Source organism: Mastigoproctus giganteus, chromosome 5 (genome assembly GCF_048544385.1).
Source record: "Mastigoproctus giganteus isolate SK-2022 chromosome 5, ASM4854438v1, whole genome shotgun sequence".
Lineage (NCBI taxonomy): Eukaryota > Metazoa > Arthropoda > Arachnida > Uropygi > Thelyphonidae > Mastigoproctus > Mastigoproctus giganteus.
Genome location: NC_143579.1, coordinates 143325146 through 143345285, shown reverse-complemented (window position 1 = coordinate 143345285; position 20140 = coordinate 143325146). Strand labels below are relative to the sequence as shown.

At 36.6% G+C, this 20140-nt stretch overlaps 1 protein-coding gene across 1 annotated transcript in view; it reads left to right on the top strand.

The window, feature by feature from the left end:
• Positions 1–20140, top strand: part of LOC150085745 (lateral signaling target protein 2 homolog) — a 430079-nt gene that overhangs the window by 319002 nt on the left and 90937 nt on the right. The window contains 1 exon segment of the mRNA XM_090374675.1: positions 3389–3540. Coding sequence (XP_090230801.1) covers positions 3389–3540 — 152 coding nt within the window.

The following is a 20140-nucleotide window of genomic DNA, read 5'->3' as shown; positions in this document are numbered from 1 at the left end:
ATGCCTAAGCAGTGGAATAATGCAATCATAGTTTTGCTGCATAAGAAAGGAGATAAATCAGAAATTGGAAATTATAGACCAATTAGCTTGTTATCCCATATCTACAAGTTGTTCACAAGGGTCATTACTAACAGATTAGAAAGAATACTTGATGAGAATCAACCGAAAGAGCAAGCTGGCTTTAGGACAGGATTCTCAACTATGGATCACCTTCACGTAATATCACAGGTAATGGAGAAAGCAAGTGAATATAAAACACCATTATGCCTGGCATTTGTGGATTATGAAAAGGCATTTGACTCTATACAGCATAAGGCAATGTTTCGGGCACTGGAAAGACAAGGCATAGATACTCCATATATTATGATTTTGAAGAAAATATATGAGAGTGCTACATCCTTTATTAGACTAGACAAAGACAGTAGGAAATTTAAAATCGAGAAAGGAGTTCGACAAGGAGACACAATATCTCCGAAGCTGTTTACTGCTGCCCTTGAGGAAGCTTTCAGAAGATTAGACTGGTCGCAGAAAGGAGTCAATGTGAATGGAGAGTACCTAAACCATTTACGATTTGCAGATGACATTGTGGTCATAAGCCACGATCCCAAAGAATTAGAGGAAAATCTTAATCAGTTATGCACAGTTAGTAAGGATTTTGGACTAAAGATGAATATGGCTAAAACAAAAGTAATGATGAACAAGTATGCCACGGAAAGGGAAATAATGATTGAAGGAGCAGTAATTGAAAAGGTGGAGTCATATACTTATCTGGGACAAGTTATTAGCTGTAATAATGATAAATGGCTGGAAGTCAAGAGAAGAATAAATTTTGGATGGATAGCATTCAGGAAATATAGTCACATACTGAAGAGCAATATCCCAGTTTGTCTGAAACGTAAAATAATGAACCAATGTATACTCCCCACCATGACTTATGGAAGTGAAACTTGGGCACTCACCAAAAGAATGGAAGAGAAGCTAAGAACTACACAGCGAAGAATGGAACGAATTATATTGGGAATCAGACTGTTAGATAAGAAGAGAAACACATGGATTAGGCAGCAAACTCAAGTAAAGGACATTCTTATCAAAACTAAAGAACTAAAATGGTCTTGGGCAGGACACATAGCTCGAAGACATGATGACAGATGGACTAAGAAAATAACAGAATGGTACCCAAAAGGAGCTAGAAGAAAACCTGGAAGACAAAGGCGGAGATGGATAGATGAAATTCATGAGTTTTTGAGTAGTAAATGGATGGCCAGTGCTCAAAACAGAAGGAACTGGAAAGTTGCTGGAGAGGCCTTCATCCTGCAGTGGATTGAAAATGGCTGATGATGATGATGATGATAGGAAAATATCAATTACACCTGCTAGACTGCTAACCATCTCTTTAGTATTCATGTTGAATAGCAATTCAGGAAGCTTAGTATAACAACATACAGTAGCCCATTACCAAGGCAACTCTTTCCATCCTGGCATGATTGTTTAGCACCATGTAATTTCTCCATTGAAAATTTGGGAAAGGCCTGCACTCATACTGCCCATCAAGCTGAATACTCTGACTTTTTGCCTGTTTTTACTGGTGGCTCAGATTGCCATCTACCAAGATGACATTGTATCTGAGAAGATTCCTCAGGAATGCAGCATGTACACAGCTGAGCTGTATGCTGTCTCCTATTGAATTAGGCTTGGATCATATTAAAACTTAGTTATCAAAGGTGTATGGTATATAGTGATTAAGTTTTAAATTACGGATAAAGCCTGCATTACAGGCTTGATCGGCTTTGAGATAAAATTCTCATCGAGTCCTGTCTGGTATTCATCAGATGCTGCCAATTTCTGTCTGAATGGTCATTTGATATCTGCTTCTGCTGGATCCCCAACCATATCAGGCTTAGCCTGCTGATTCTGCAGCCAAATCTGCACTACCCCAGAACAGTCATACATGTTAGTTCACCTATAGAGACAACAGGCAAGTAATATGTAATGCAGCATTTACAGTCACGGGTCAAAGTATGGAGAGGTTGCAAATAATAATATCAGATTAAGTTTGTAATCAAAATCTGGCGGTCAAGTCTGCAGTGGGAATTGTGGAGAAGAAATTGCTCTTCCTCATCCCCACAAAAGACACAGTCTTCTTTTGCATTTGTTTCTGATGAGGGATGATGATCTACTCCCAGCATCACCATTTTAATGCTCAATCACATTTGTGTGAATTTCCCTTTCGATTGATGAATGCCTTTCATTAGTTATCTGCCTTCATCCTATACTCAGGCAAATGCTTTCTGACAATGATCATATGTCAGCCGTTTTTAGATATTTAATATCCTTAAACTTATGTGGACATATTTAAAATATATTTTTTATATCTGTTTTTCCGATCTTTATCATCATACATAATTGAATTTTCTTGGTCGCTGAAATCACTTTTTTTTACCTTCATCTTTTATGACTTTGTTTTGGTCCATAATGTGCCACTAATACTCAAGCTAACTCTTTCATTCATAATCTTGATAAATCTCTGCTGTCATACCAATATACTACGTTCAATCCTCCATTGGCTTTCTGACATAAAGAGCTATGAAATCACTTATACAAATCAGCCCATATACCTTGATAACATTTTTCAATGAAGGAAAACCAGAATCTCTGGAGCACAAGTTTTGTGAGCTAGTGCTTCAGAGATTTTGGTTTTTCCGTCTCCATGGAAATTTCCTTTCATCCAGCTGACTCTCAAAATAGAAATTTCCTCACTTCCAGTTATTTTTTTATCAGATTTACTTCAGTTATTTTCAGAATAATGGAGAAATCCATCAACCCTCAACTCGTACACTGTCTTGAAACCTTTGATATTTCTCACCATTATCTAGAGTTGGTAAAGAAATTAGTAAATATGTATTCCATCACAGCTCTTCTGCTCTTAGAGGGTTATTGTGCTGTTGATACTATTCATTTTTATCCCTGCCATACTCAGATTAATTGCAGTTGGATCTGCAACAAAATGGTGGTGTTGTTTTTATAAGTCACTTAATTTCTTCTTGTTAAAATTTAAATTATGAGATCTGGCTTTGTTATATCAGTATTGAAACATAAGTTCTCTATCATGGAAAAGCCACATAGTGTACTCTTATTCACACAGTGCCCAAACCTGTGACATCTCTGACAGCAGGCAGTCATAATGGCAATTACACCTTACCTGCTCCTCTCCCATTTTCAACTTTTTTTTTTGTTATTCTATTCTTGCACAGTGACTTTTTATTTTCTTTATCTCTACCTGTACCTTTATAACTAAAATATAAGTTAGTGACTCACTGTGAGAGTTTAGATTGGTTGGGAGGAGGAAATGTGTCATAATTTTATTTAATTCAGTTAATTATCTTTCTAGTCCAGAGACCAGTAGTTATAACTCGGAATGCCAAGATGATGAAGAAATAGCACTAGCTCTGCAGGCAGTTGAAATAGCATCTCATAACAAAGCAAGGGCTAGATTCAAAAGTAGCGATGATTTGTTGCATAAGTTGTTTGTTTGCATATCTGGTAAGTAGATATTTTCTATTTTAAAATAGTTTATCCAATGTGAAGTAATATAAACTGCTGATTATTTCTAATTAAATATTGAATAATTTGTAGTAATAAAATTATAACCTGTGAGATTAACTTTTTACCCAGCTGCCAACCATATTTTTAGTTGAGAAGAAGTTATTGTGCTCTAGATAAATGCACAATTTAATGTGTGCTTATCTTGAGCTAGGAAATGTATGGTCAATTCTCAGTTACCATATTTCTGGCTAACATTTTTCTGGCTAATGATGCCATTTGTCTAATATATCTGCTCATCTATTTTTTTTTTTTTTTTTTTTTTTTGCCCTATGAAAATGATTTCTAGTAAATGGGTAATTTTCATCAAGAAGCATTATTTGAGACTATTGGCTTAGTTTATTGTTGTTACCAATGGGCAGGAAGCAACAACTCGTATACAGTTTGGAAGTTGTTGTAGCATCATCACCACAGTTCAGAACATTGCTTCAAGCTGGGAAGATATCACACAATCCACTGTGAAGAGGGTTGTCTGAAAATGCTTTTCCTGCAGTTTGATCATGACTGAAGATTTTAAAAATGAAAGACAATGACACAGAGAATTTTCAACATGGCAAAATACTTTAACCTGGAAGTGGATATTGAAGGTGTGAATGAGTTGATGCAGTCTCATAGAGAAGAGCTCATGAGCAACAATATAAATGAGTTTCAGATGTAAATGCAAATTGAAGACATATCTCCAGAATACCTTTTCAAAGAGACTGAATCTCAAAAATTTAAGAGAAATTATGATGGTGGAAGAAACAGCAGGAAGAATCATAGAGGATTCTGATCCCAAAGAACTAGTAATGTTTGTCATTAGAGCTCTTCATGATGTAGGCTATTTATATAAGATTCTTTATGATGAAAAGAATAAATGCAACCAGTTAGCGTTCTTTGAATGACTTTTTTAAACAAGATTGTACATTAGGATGAGGTATGTATATTAATTTTATTTATTCATATTTTATTTTAAAAAATCAGATTACACCTAATTCTGTTTTTGCACGAACTTTTTTTACACGAATTTGATTTAACACGAATTCAAAATAAAAATTTCATTCTCTTTTTACGCGAGTCATTTTGATTTAACACGATTTCAATTAATTTTTTTTGCCTAAATTCTAAGAAAATTTTTTTTTTAATTTGTGGCATATTAGTATCATTTCTATTTTACATGCACCAATAGATTGGTAACAGCTAGTGTGTGCGTTTTGAAACGCGTGCTTTTGTTTACCAATGTGTACGTTTTGAAACGCGTGCTTTTGTTTACCAATGTGTACGTCTAGATATCTATGAATCGTCAACGTTTTTATTGAATTTGGTGCACATCTACGGTATTTGTGCATTGTATCTTCGGAAGACATTTAGTAGTACGCTCTATTTCAAAGTGAAAGAATCTTTAGTGAAATTTGTGCACGTAAAAATTTATTAATTTTGCCGATAGTCAATAAATTGTAAGTTTACAAATTTTTCATACCTTTTTTTATTAATTATAACTGAGATATTTTTCGGTAGCCCTTATTAATGTCGAATAATTCGCCTATTACCAAAATGAAAAGGAAAGCGATTTCTTTGGAACTTAAAATTCAGGTTTTAGATCGTCTTGCAACTGGACAAGGGGCTACGTCTGTAGGAAAGCATTTTGGTGTACATGAAGCTACCGTAAGAACTATTAAGAAAAATGAAGCTGCAATTAGGAAGTCGGTATGTTCTGAAACAAAAGTAAGTGTTAATTCATCATCATATACAAGAGATATTGTCAAGGAAAAAATGGAAAAGGCTCTGGTAATATGGATAGAAGACCAGTCACAAAAAAAAGTACCAGTAGATGGAAATGCCATCAAGCAAACAGCACTAAGAATTTACAGACAGATTAAAGAAAAGGAGCCAAGCACTTCATCTCAATTAAACAGAAAGTATGAATTTTCTGCGTGTACAGGTTGGATGACAGGGTTTCTTAAAAGGAATACTCTTCATAATATAAAACTTAAAGGTGAATCGGCTGCTAAAGTATTCCCGCAGGAACTTGCAAAAATTATTGAAGATGGAGGATACACTCCTGATCAAGTGTGGAATGCAGATGAAACTGGTTTCTTCTGGAAACGAATGTCGAACAGAACGTATGTAGCCAAATCGCAGAAAACTGCTGGTGGTTTTAAGGTAGCTAAGGATCGTGTGACCTTATTATTTTCCTCTAACGCTTCAGGAGATCGTATGTTGAAACCACTGCTGGTAAATCGAGCCCTAAACCCACGTTCAATGAAAGGTGTGGATATCAATAAACTACCTGTTCACTGGATGGCAAACAAGAAGGCCTGGGTGACTACTGCTATCTTTATAGAATGGTTCAATAAATGTTTCGTCCCAGAAGTCAGACGTTATATGAATTTGAAAGGTCTCGAATTTAAAGTTCTTCTCATTCTTGATAATGCACCCAGCCATCCTGTCTTGGAACACCCAAACGTACAAATTTTATTTCTGCCACCTAATACTACATCTTTGATACAACCGGTAGACCAAGGTATAATTGCGACAATTAAAACATACTACGTAAAACGAACATTCCAACACGTTTTGGACAAACTGAATGATGAAACACTAACAGTCATTGATGTGTGGAAGAAATTCTCAATTATGGATTGTATCAATCAAGTTGGATTAGCGTTAACTGAATTAAAACCAGCAACTTTAAATGCGTGTTGGAAAGCGGTTTGGCCACAATGTGTAAAAATCAAAAATCCCATCATCCTTAATAGGACCGCATTTCCCAACATCATTACAATGACACACAAAATTGGTGGAGAAGGATTCGATGATCTATCGTTTGAAGATATTGATGAATTGTTAACCGACCAAGCCCTAAGCGAAGATGAAATATTAGAGATTGTCCTTGGGACTCCTTATCCCACAGAACGTAGTGATAATGAAGAAAATGATCCTGTTCTAAATGCAGATTTAATAAAAGGTCTGGAACTGGCCAGAAAATTAGGTAATCATTTTGTCAAACATGACCCTAATGAGGAACGCGCTGAGAAGTTTCAACTTGAACTGAAATTGTTGACAGCCTCTTACAGAGAATTATTTAACAGCCTAACCAAAACACGAACACAACGATTAATAACTGAATTCGTTCGTAAAACAGGTGAAACATCAGCACCAGAGGAAACTCGTGCTGATTTTGCTCAAGAGATCACAGAAAGAATTTCATTAATAGAGGAAGAAGACGATGTCCACAACATTCAGTGATATTCCAGTCGTACGCAAACGTATGCGCCGTTTATTATCAGAAAGTGAAAATGAATAAAATTTTGTTATGTGTAAAACAGATTTTTTTTGTTCATGAAGAATTCATTTCATATGCATACAAATTTACTTTAATACATTTTCATTACATATTATTACATGTGTATTTTGTTGAAATAAAATAATAAGCTTAAAAAGAATATTTTTATGTGTTTTTTTTTTAAATTATTTTTACTGATTTTTTAGATCCGGAACCAATCTTCTTTTCTTCCATAAATACAATGTATTTTTTTACACGAATTTTTTTTACACGTATTTTTCAGGAACGTATCTATCGTGTAAAAACAGAATTAGGTGTATTTACAAATCTGTTTGATTTGTAAATAATCTGATATCTTCGCAAGTTATGATTTTATATGGGAAATTAGTGTTTCATTAACATACATTTAGAGTTTTCTAAGAGAATATTGTGTTTGTTAACCAATATTAGATGTATTGTTATATTTCGATATAGGTGGCAGTTTAGTCAGAACAACATGTTGTCATCTGCCACTCATTTGGTGATATCTGGATTTGATTCCCTTAGGCGTTTCAAAGTCCTGTTCAGTTGAAAGAGTAGTTGCTGGTATCAGGAAAAGGCAGTAAGGTATTTTTCCTGGGTGGGTTACTCCTGGTTTTTCAGCCTGCACAACATTCAAATGGTCTGTGAATAATTGTAGGCAACTACTATTCAAATGGTCTGTGAATAATTGTAGACAACTGCTCAAATAATCTGGAAAAAAAAATTTAACATTTTTTTTTTCCAGATTTTTTACAATCATTTATATCATTCCCTTTATATTCTAATAATACACGATGCTGTCGTGGACTTAGATTTTACATATCTGTTCTGAAATAATTATATGATTTAGTTTGCCGGAACTGACAAGAGTGTTTCTCTCCCCCCCCCCCACCCACACACACAATTCTTAGTAGTGGCCAGATGCCATGAATGAAGATGTTTAATCATAAGATGTTCATTCTGACATTCTAAACTTGCCATCACCTCATTATTGTTTTCGAGCACTTTTTTAATTTCTGGTGCTTTCTGAGTCACTCCCTATAACGCTGGCCTTCTGTTGTAAATTGTCTTTCTAATGTTCACAGAGGCTACGATTTCTTCCTCACTCAGATAATGCACAGCTGGAGCTGCTGCATCTACCTCAGTGCAAGCATCCAGGTCATTTGCTCTTGGAGCAAATGACCAAGCCATCACCAAGCATGTTACAAGCAGCCTTTACATCTTGTTCTGAAAGTGCTGCTAATTCAAGGTTATTATTGAGATTGCACCTTTTCCGATACATTTTCCCCCAGCAGTTTTCAGTTCTGCTGAGTTTACTTTCTCCCCCACTGATCCAATATCATATGCAAGGTGCCTTTCAGTGTTAATGTTTTCAGAAATTCTAGAACTTGAATTTCTGAGTCCATAACACCAACACTTAAATAATGCCCTGATCCATAGGCTGAATTGGTCAGTTGTGTTTTTTGGCAGAAATGTGACTCTGATCTTGCCGTCATTCGATTTCGGGACATCAGGCGAAGGATCAGTATGGACAGTGATCCAACAGTAACAGAGCAGTTTCTTCAAGTTTTTTGGAAAGCAAGTGGCATATCACTAATGGTACCAACTAACTTTCAAACCATGAAGCAAAAATATCACTCATCATCCAAGTGTTCAAGCTATTTTTATAAATCACAAGTAGAGAATTCATGTTGACTTATACTGATGCATGTTGGCTTTAGCTTGTGTTGTTTGTGCACAGTAACACATTAATTCTCTCTATCTTTGTTAGTTTCAAGTCCACTTTGTTGGGTACCTTTTTTAATATCCATTGACTTGTCTACAAGAAGTCTGTAGTACATCTTGCACCAGTGCTGTACTATAGACACGCCTTCCATCTCCACAGCCACCCTTCAGAAGCTTTAAATGTGCCATCATCTCCACCAAGTAGCTTATGAAATTTAAGGGCCTGTTCTTTCAGAATTACTTCTTATCAGTACTCCTTCACCACACTTCTAGAAACTACTTGTATAAGCGTTGATCCATATCACTGTTTTCTTTCTTTGGAGTCCTATTTCATCTTCTACAGAGTCTACAAATGAATGCAATTTTTCCTCCTCTTTCATCCAACCTTGGATAGTGCCAAGGAGAAGTCACATGATTTCTCTATAATCAATTTACCATTTCATGTATATTTTTGTCCAGTTTAGCTCTTAGCAGGTTTTGCTATCCTAAGTGTAATTTAAAGTTGAAGTAAGGATGTCATGTACTATTTACAAAAAAATTTACTTGTAACTAATGTAACACACTTGATGAACGGTAGCTGTTTGTAATTGGCATTTCACTGATATACTCTTTTATTGCCTCTCTAGCTGAGGAATGAATCTGGGTGTTTCCAGTAATTATTTTCTATCAGATCCTGTTTACAAAAATTACTCTACTGAACACTTGAATATATTGAAGCAAATATACAGCTAATTTTTAGCTAAAAATTAGTAGTAGGATGTACAGTAGTAGATATGAGTATATACAGTATTCACTTTTTCCAATTTCCAGTATGAAATTGCTAGTTCTTTGAACACACCTTTTTTTCATTAATTTGTTTTGGGGACATGAACATACTCGTGCTATATCCAAAACTGTGGCGTGTTTTATTGATGTTGCCCTGTAACTTTGAAAATTATGCATTAAATTAAATTAAATTTCTGTCTTGGGTTTTTTTTTTTGCAACTTTTATTGCTTTGCTGTATAGGGAAAACACCACTGGGTATTAGGAGCTAAAAGTAGGTGTAACTTTTCTTATTTATTTTTGTTTTGCAAAAACAAAATTAAATAAGAAAACATGTTGCGCATAGGAAAATGCAGAAGTGTAACATGCAAGAGCAGGTTTTGGAATAATCTTTGTGGAAAAGCTGATTAGTATTCTTAAAATTATATGTACACAGATTATTTCAGATATGAATTTGTCATATAATTGATTTTTTAAATGTATTCTGTCTACATTTAAAAGGGGACCTGGAAAATTTTGGTGGGAGGAAAAAATTGCAGTAATTTGCATTTATTATTTAAGCCAAAAGTGTGCAAGCAAAAGGGAACAAACATTAGATCTCTTATTTACACATTATATATGTACATGCTTTAAAATAATTGCCAGTGTTTTTCTGCTTAAAAGATGTCAAATCTTATTTTCTGCTCCAAAATGCTGCATTTTTATCGAGAAGGTCAATTGGTTCTCAGTTGATTCTTGTGAATCAGCCTATATAATAGCTGGCTGCTGGTTTCTGTGGTATATCTTTATCATAATGTAACCTCTTTGCATGAAATTTTTGTCTGATTCAGAGTAATATTTAAGTGAAGGAACTATATTGACAACTGCCAAAATTGGTTAATCTGGATTGTTATGAAAAAAAAATCTACAGCTAATGCACAGTTCAAGCTGTGCCTCTAATGTTGTGCATTGCTATTGACCAAAGTATTTATTGCTGCATTGAAGTTCCTATGTATAAAATCATTGTACTTGGTATTATAACAGAAGTAACATGAATGAAATTTATACTTTTTTTGCTTCATTCATAATTTCTGGTATGAGTGGACTCAGGAATTTATTGTACACATTAATGTTAGTTGTGGGAAATGATGAAAGGACACAGGCTTATATAGCATCAGCCAAAAAAAAACAGTTAAAAAAAGGTCTGGGAAAAAAAATAAAAAATCTTCCTTCCTCTTTTGCGCATGTGCTGTTCTAATTTTACAATTTGAATTGTAAAAGGGTGGGGTTGCACGATATATGAGTGCAACCCCACCCTTTTACAATTCAAATTTCCCCCTTTATTTGTATTAGCATTAGCTGAGGCATATGATGCAAGAAAGCAAGCTTATAGAGCATCAGCCAAAAAAAAAAAAAGCCTTCCCATCCGGTCACTCCAAATGTTTGTCTAGTTCAGCCTTAAATTTATTTAAGCTATCAACATTTGTAAAATAATAAGAGAAGTTTACCCCAATATAGTATGTAGAACACTTCCATATGATATTCTCTACGTACTATATTGAGAGTGTTCTACGTACTATATTGAGGTAAACTTCTCTTATTATTTTACAAATATTGATATCAATGTAGAACGTATTGAGCATTACAGCTCTGGTTCATACTACTTAAGCTATCAACTTCCACAACAACAACAGATGGAAGTCTGTTCCAGCAATCAGCTACCTGTTGGATAAAGGCAAACTTTCGCACATCTATTCTACAACTTTTTTTTTTTTTTTTTTTTTTTTTCAATTTAAATCTATGCCCCCCTCAGGTTCTTAATCTGAGAAGTGGAAATATCCTGTCAGCATTGAACCTGCTCAAACCATTCAAGGCCTTGTACACCTCAATCAGATCACCTCGCAGGTGCCTAATCTCCAGATGCTGCAACTTGCAGAATTTAAGCCTCTCTTGGTAAGAGGAACCCCTTTGTTCCTCTCGCCAGTCTTCTTGCCCTTCTCTGTACTCATGTTGTTTGCAAAAGAGAAAGTATGCTTTAGTTAAGTAAAATCTTAAAAAAAAATCTTAAACCCTTTAACAATCACTCAGTGTTTCCTTCCAGGTGCCTAGTTTTCAGATGTGGCGGCCCCAAGTGCCAAGTGATATTAGTGACCACAGCACTTTTTCATAGTGATTATCTGATACGATTTACCATATATACGTTTCTCCCGAGTTTCGTAAATCCGTTAACTCTTGGGTATTCGAATTAAATAGATTTATTAAAATAATATAACTTAGAAAGGAAAGTACCTTTCTTTAACCCCCTTTTTATTTTTTAGTACATACTAACCTTCTCTTCGCTTGGGTCACTAGGTGGCACGTCATGAGTAAATCAAATTCTGATTTATCTGGGCTGCCAGATGCACCCTAGACATCTAAAAAGAAAGATAGTTCCATTGCGAGAACTTCCAAACGCCAGAAAACTGAGACAGAGACATATCCTGTTCCAACTTTCTTGATAATTCATTCAACTAGTGAAAATGCAATTGGCAAACTCTCACCATTCAGAGTCCAAAAGGAACTAGAAAGTAGAGCTGGATCTCCCAAGTCCGTAAAGAGACTGAGGTCAGGAGATATTCTTATTGAGACCTCCAATGCCAAACATTCTAAGCGACTTTTGAGCATCAGTCTCTTTGCAGGTTTACCAGTAACTGTGACACTCCACAGATCACTGAACACCTCTAAAGGAGTGATCTCAGACTGGGATTTATTAGATGTATCTGAAGAGGAAATGCTAGAAGAACTCAAAGATCAAGGAGTAATTCAAGTAAAAAGAATCTCCACCAGAAAAGATGGCAGTCTGATTCCTACATGAAATCTCATCTTCACATTTAACACACCGCATTGTCCAACATCCATTAAGGCCAGATTTCTGGTATGCAATGTCAGGCCATATATTCCAAACCCACTATGGTACTTCCGATGTCAAAAGTATGGACATTCTCAGATAGCTTGCCGGGGAACTCCTACTTATGCAAAGTGCGGTTTAATGGAACATGAGTGCGAAGCCTATGCTGTCCCTCAACCAATATGCCCAAACTGTAAAAAAGACCACCCTGCCTATACTAAAACATGTGAGCTCTGGAAAAATGAAAAACTTATTCAGAAATACAAAGCGGATCATCTCACCACCAATCCATCCAAGCAGACCTACATACGCCCAAATCACCAAAACATACCAGTCAACAGCAGTGCAAACTTGAATTATCAGTACCTCCAAAAGATTCTTTCTCAAATTACGTCAAAACTGTGTACAACCCAAACTCAGGCAGTCAATACACCAATATCCATACCAAGTGAAAAACTACATCCCTCAGATTAAGAATGCAGAGAAAAACAAATCAGAACTACCAGACATCGAGAGAAAATGGATATTAATGAAAAATCTGCAGATGACGGCATTTTAGAAATTTTTGTTGAAGAAGACATGGACAAACCTTACTTTCCAAAGAAAGATAAAAACAAAAGTGAAAATCAGAGAACTACAACAACACGAAAACGTTCTGAAAGCCTAACAAGAAACATAATGAACACAATAATTCAGTGGAATTGTTGTGGTTTCCATGCCAATATTGATGACGTATATGATCTTACCTCTAAATGTACACCAATATGTCTCTGCCTTCAAGAGACATATTTATAACCTTCAGATACACCAAAACTGTCTCAGTATAATATCTTTAGAAAAGACAGAACCCACCAAAATACTGCACATGGAAGTGGAGCAGTTTTAGTAAACCCACATGTTCCTTCCAATCTTGTCTCACTGAATTCTCCACTTGAGGCAGTAGCCACACGTGTAGCTGCTGACATTCATATTACAATCTGCTCCTTATACATTCCACCAAGTGATATCGTCTGACAAAACGATCCAAATAGTCTCATTGCCCAGCTTCCCACACCTTTCCTCATTCTGGGAGATTTAAATGGACATCACACACTATGGGGTAACAATCACATAGATCAAAGAGGAAAACTAATTGAAAAATGTTTAGATGATAACAACCTTCTTCTAAATGATGGGTCACCAACATATGTTCACCTTCCTTCTGGAACTAATACTGCAATAGACTTGTCCATCTGTTCAGCAACCCTATATACTACTCTAAAGTGGACAATAAATGATGATCCTTTGCATAGTGATCATTTTCCCATAATAATTGATTTGATGAACAAACCCACTTATCAACCTACTAAAATTCCACAGTGGCTTATTGATAAAGCAGATTGGCAGACCTATAAAACACTAGCTAAATTTAACCCAGATATAATCCAAGAATCCCCAACCGATGAAGTGGTTGACTGTCACAAAAACAATATTACATGCAGCTGAAAAGACGATACCAAAATCCTCTTCAAAATTTCCAATACACCCAAAAATCTGGTTGAGTGATGAATGCCATACGGCTAAAAAAAGAGCAAAGTAAAGCGTGGAATACCTTTTGCCACAGTCCAACTACAGCAAATCTTATCCACTATATCAAGAAACCCTACACACAAAATTTGGAAAATAATCAGAAAAATAAGTGGCAAATACCAGATGACTCCTGTGCCTATCATGGAATGGAGGGGACAGAACATTTCTGACCCTGTACAAATTGCCAATATCTTAGGGGAAACTTTTGCTAAAACATCATAAATGGAAAGTTATACACCAACTTTCAGGAGATTTAAAACAAATACAGAAAAACAAAAATTAAACTTCTTGTCAAAAGGGAAAGAACAATACAACCTACCATTCACTATCCACAAACTGCATAGAGCTCTGTCAACGTCTAGATGTAGCGCAGTAGGACCTGACAATATCCACTATTCAATGATACAGGAACTAAGTACTGAATCATTGCAGTCACTCCTTGATCTGTTTAATAGACTTTACCTAGAAGATACATTCCCTAAAAAATGGCAACATGCTACAGTCCTTGCCTTCCTTAAACCAGGAAGAGACCCAACAAACCCCACTTGTTATAGACCCATTGCCTTGATTAGTTGCCTCTGCAAAATTCTCGAAAAGATGATAAACCGTCAGCTGATATGGTACTTAGAAAACTTTAATCTCCTACATGCTGCACAATTTGGTATTCGCCCAAACAAATCAACCCTAGATATGTGGCAAGACTAGAGAACTCCATTCGGAATGCATTCCTCAGATCACAACATCACGTAATGGTTTGTTTCGATATCAGTAAAGCATATGATTCCACATGGAAGCATGGCATTCTTCACGAATTACATTGCCATGGACTTCAAGGTCATCTACCGATTTTCATACAGAACTTCCTGTACAAATGCACATTTCAGGTCCAATTTAAAACTTCGTTATCCCAAGTATGCTCACAAGGAGTTCCCCAAGGCTCAGTTCTAAGCACTACACTTTTTTAATTGCAATAAACACCATTGCTGAACAACGTCCGAAGATTGTTGATATAGCACCATTTGTAGATAATCTTAGCATTTCGTGTTATGCAAAGAATGTGAATACTGTTGAGAGACAGTTACAAGGGGCAATAAATAAAATCAGTTCATGGACACAAACTAATGGCTACTAACTCTGTCCCTAAAAAACGTTGTGCATCCATTTTTGGTGCCAACGTAAACTCCACCCACATTCCGAACTACTATTAAACGGACAACCAATAGCAGTTCATCCCACCATACGGTTCTTAGGAATCACACTAGATCACAAGCTTACCTGTTTAGACCATATTAAAAAATTAAGAATATCCTATCAGAAAAAACTAAATATCATCCGGGTTCTTTCAGCAACTAAGTGGGGAGCTGATCGCCTTACCTTGTTACGATTATATAGAGCTTTAATCAGATCGAAGCTTGACTATGGAGTACCGGTGTATATCTCGGCAAGACCCAGTGCCCTTCGCTGTCTTAACCCTATCCATCATAGTGCAATATGCGCACTGCCTTAGGAGCATATCGCACGTCTCCAATATATAGTTTACATGCCAAGCACATGAACCCCCTCTCTCCATCAGAAGACAACAGCTAATACAACGCTATGCACATAAAATTAGATCTATGCCTGAACACCCAAACTGGCAAATACTTTTCACATCAGAGCATAGCAGGTTAAACCAAAACTGCCCTACTGCAAATTGTCCTTTGGGTATGAGAATAAAACACCTCTTAGAAGAACTAAATTTAAACTTAGAGAATGTGACACGTACCCTCCCATTCTCTCTCTTGCTCCTTGGAACCTCACTCCACCTTCATGTGACTTACATATTCATGGATGGAATAAATCTACTTTACATAGAAAAAATTTCTTGCAACTATACCATGCAACAGTGGACCAGTTTCCCAACTTTGTCGTAGTACATACTGATGGATCAAAGAATGATGCCCATGTTGGAATCACTGCAGTTTTCCCAGACATCATATTAGCATATCAGTTGTCATGTGAGTTACATGACAACACATGACAGAACCATCAACACTTCCAAGGTCCATTAACCTTGGAAGTGTTAATGGACTTCCAGAAACATCAACACTTCCAAGGTCCATTAACCTTGGAAGTGTTGATGTTTCTGGACCTTTTCTACAAAAACTAAGTCTACTTTAAACTCTCACTGCATATAAAAAATAAAAAAAAAACCTTCCAGTTAAATAAAAACATTTTTGTACACACACACAAAATATATAAAATATGCTCAGCAAAGTACCCTTTTATAGTACTATTTATTATAGTACTATAGTACTATTTATTCAAAGTACTATTTGTTTATTTTTTTTTATGTAAACCCCAAACACGAGAGGCAGTAGAACCTATAGTACTTATTACCGTGCTTAGGTTGGAGGTTGAGAAGATGAAAGATATTTGTTGACATTGTACTTGAACTTCTGTAGATTGTAATTTTCACGAAATACGTATGAAGGAAGGTTGTTCCAGAAAATGGCAGTTGAATGAATAAACTAGGAAGGTGAAAAGTTGGTTCTGTGAGTTTTAAGTTGGACAGTAAATGGATGTTGGCAGCACGTGTTCGGACTGTTTTGAAAGAGAAAGTGGGAATTATAGAAGCCAATTCATAAGAACAGTGCCCATGGAAATATCTGTAGGAGAGGCTCTGTTAAAGATGAATCATTAATAAACCTAACTGCACTCTTCTGAACGGAATCAAGAAGCCTGGGAGAGGCTTCGGGGACAGCGCCCCAGATGTGGGAACAATATTCCATGGTAGGCGGATTTGCGATTTCTACAGAGTGAGCAGCTGTTTGGAAGAAAAGTAATGCCGAGAGGGAAAATGAAAACCAAGTTTTTTAGATGCAGAGGAAGCAATATTTGTAATGTGCTTGTGCCAAGAGAGATTAGAAGTCAGGGTAATCCCCAAAAGAGATATATCATTTTGTCTAGAAATTGGAGTGTCACCAAAGATAAGCATAGGAGCAGAAGAATCCTTTTTGCGAGATATAATACAAGACTGAGTTTTAGAAGGATTGAAATAAACTAAGTTATCATTGCCACACTGGAGAATTACCTGGAGATTGGCATTTAAGGAATTGGTAACTGATATTTGAGAAGTTGAAGCTGATTGCGCAGGGCAAGGTTTCTCAAAATGGAAAGTGGAATGCAATGTAATATACAAGAGGAAAAGAATAGGGGAAAGAACTGAGCCTTAAGGAACACCGACATTAGTGGAGAAGTTAGAAAACAGAGAGCCATCTACCATCACCCTCATTGAGTGATCAGAGAGAAAACTGGATAACCAATTACTAAAAACAGTTGGCAAACCATAAGATGGAAGCTTGTTTAGAAGACCTTTATGCCAAACACAATCGAAAGCCTTTGAGATGTCAAGAACAACTACTTGTGTTTCACCGAACCTTTCCATTGAATTAGTCCATAAATGGGTAACATAACCCAGAATATCACCAGTGGATCGACACTGACGGAATCCATACTGGCGATTTTTGATCAGACGGAAGATTTCTAGTTAAAGAGTTGGCGGTTAATTGATTTCTCCATTACTTTAGAAAGGGTAGAAGTAATTGTAATGGGACAATAATTGGATGGGAGGGATTTGTCACCCTTTTTAGGAACTGGCTGGATGTGAGCAAATTTCTAAGCAGAAGGAAAAACACCTTTGGAATAAGAAAGTGAAAAAAGGCGGCAAAGAACAGGAGTAAGTTCAGGAGCACAGGTTTTGGGAACAAGTGGAGAAATACCATCGGAACCTGGAGCTTTCTTAGTATCAAGATTTGTCAAAATCCTGCTGACATCCTTTTGATGGAAGACCACAGGAGGGATTGAATGGAGCATGCTGGGAATGGTGGGAGGTGTTTTACCAAGATCATTAATACATGAGTTGGAAGAAAAATGGGATGCTAGCAGGTCAGCTTTATCCTTGGCTGAAGTGACAACAGAACCATCTAGTCTGGACAGAGGTGGGAGCAGAGATGGGCAAAAGTTGCTGCCAATAGCTTTGGCATGAGACCCGAATACTTGGCTACCATTAGATCAAGAAGCAAGTTTTCTGCTCCTAGCCTATTCAAACTCTAGTTTGGACTGATTAATAACTGCTTTACAATTTTTCCGAGCTTTGTTGTAGGCAGAAAATGAAACTGAAGAATGAGAAACAAGCCAATTATGATATGCAACCTTCTTCTCTTGAATAGCCTTAGCACATTTATTGGAAAACCAAGGTTTGGATAAAGGATGAGATTTTAAAGTAGAGTGTAGGATAGAGGATTCCATTCCTGCAAGAATAATTTCATTGATGCGATCTGATCAAACGTTGACATCAGAACTTTTTGAAAAAGTAATCCGACCAAGGAAACGAAGAAAAGGAATCTCACATGTCATCCCATTTCGTATTCGTGTAATGCCAAACAATACGAAGTTGGGAATAGCCATGAGATAAAGGCTCCATTGGGAAAGAGACAATCACCAAATTGTGATCTGAGGTGCCTAAAGCACCTGTCACTTCGACCGTATACTTAGAAGGGGTTGTTTGTGAGAAAAAGATCAAGCATGTTGGCTGGATGATTAGGATTGTCTGGTATTCTTGTAAGTAAATGAACAGTTTGTGCAAGGTCATTAGTAATTGCAAAAGCCTCAGCATCTCAGCCAGCTGGAGTTGTGAACATTAAAATCACCAAGGAAAATTACCTCACTGATAGTAAAGTTGGACTGGAGAAAGTCGAGTTGCAAAGAGAGGAAGCCAAAGAGCTCCAAGTGTTTAGTGGAGTTGGGAGAATGGTACAGACAACAGATGAATTTGACACAATGAGGTAAAGAGATTTTAAGCCAGAGAAGGTTAAAACGAGGAGATTCCAAATTACCAAGTCTCTGACAGGGAATATCAGAACGGACATATGCACAAGTACCACCTTTCAGGCGAAAGGAATCATACAGCGAATAATTAGGGAACTGAGATGAGTAGTAGTTGAATCAACCGATAACTGAGATTCTGAAAAAAAAAAGTACATGGGATTTGGCAGACTGCAAGTGGAAATGGATGTCGTTGAGATTAGAATTGAGACCACATATATTTCTGAAATTGTGAAATGAATTAGGAAGTGTTAGGAAGTATATTCTCAGCCAAACTATTAGCAATTCAGGTTGCACTGAATTACATTGAATCCTTTGATATTAAAAACAACATGATTTTCTCAGATTCTTTAAGTGTGCAATTCAAGCACTGAAAAGCACCATGAACATCACTCACCCAGTTGTAAAAGAAATACTCACCTCTTTGGATACATTATCAGAACTTGGGAGAAACATACACTTCTGCTGGGTCCCAGGACATATGGCAATTCCTGGGAATGAACTAGCGGACAATGCTGCAAAATCGGCAACCTACCACCCAGCAGCAGTGGAAAGTCCCTCATGAAGATTATACACTAATAATCCAGGAAAATTCACGTACCAGTGGCAGTTATCACAGCAGCAACAGCTTAACAATGAACTTTAAAGTATTAAACCAAATCTTGAGTGATGGCCTTCAAGCTTCAGTTCAATTCGACAGCAGGAGGTAATATTAGCTTGCTTGAGAATTGGACATACTGACATTACTAATGGTTATCTCTTAAGAGGAGAGACTCCCCCTCAGTGTCATCACTGTAACACTATACTTTCCGTGAAACATGTCTTTATCAAATGCACAAAACATGTTGTTGTTATTTGGTTTTTAGGAGCATTAGCAACTAAGGCCATATTGCTCCGGGATATGCGGTGGTCATTCCCTGACCTTTCCGCATCCTCCGTATTTGGTGGTGACGGGCTCGAACCCCGGTCTAATCAAGAAGCGTGTGCTACGCACTGCTGCTCCTTCCCACCTGGCTACGGAGGCGCCAACAAAACATGTAAGAGAACGCCAGAACCATCTCACTACTGACATAAAGAAAGACCCTCTTACGCTTGCTTCAATCTTGGGTAATAAAATAAATGTCTCAAATATCACTTTTCTCAAAAGGATTAATAAATATCACCTCCTCTAGCTAATAAAAAAAAATAATAATAATTTTGTAGCCATAGTTAGGAACCTATCCCTACCTGCAAGAAATAACATCCATACTTTCCATATGTATGACGTACTATGGTCATAGATGCTGATGCGCCAAATAAATCCCAAATCAACCAACCAACCAATCATATGTGGCAATTTGTGCATCTAAATCTTTCTGATAAAAGTACCCTATTGTTTCCCAGACCAATCATGCACCTCTCCCAACAAATCCACATTCTTCCTAAAATGAGGCTCCCACACATATATGCAATACTCAAGATTCAG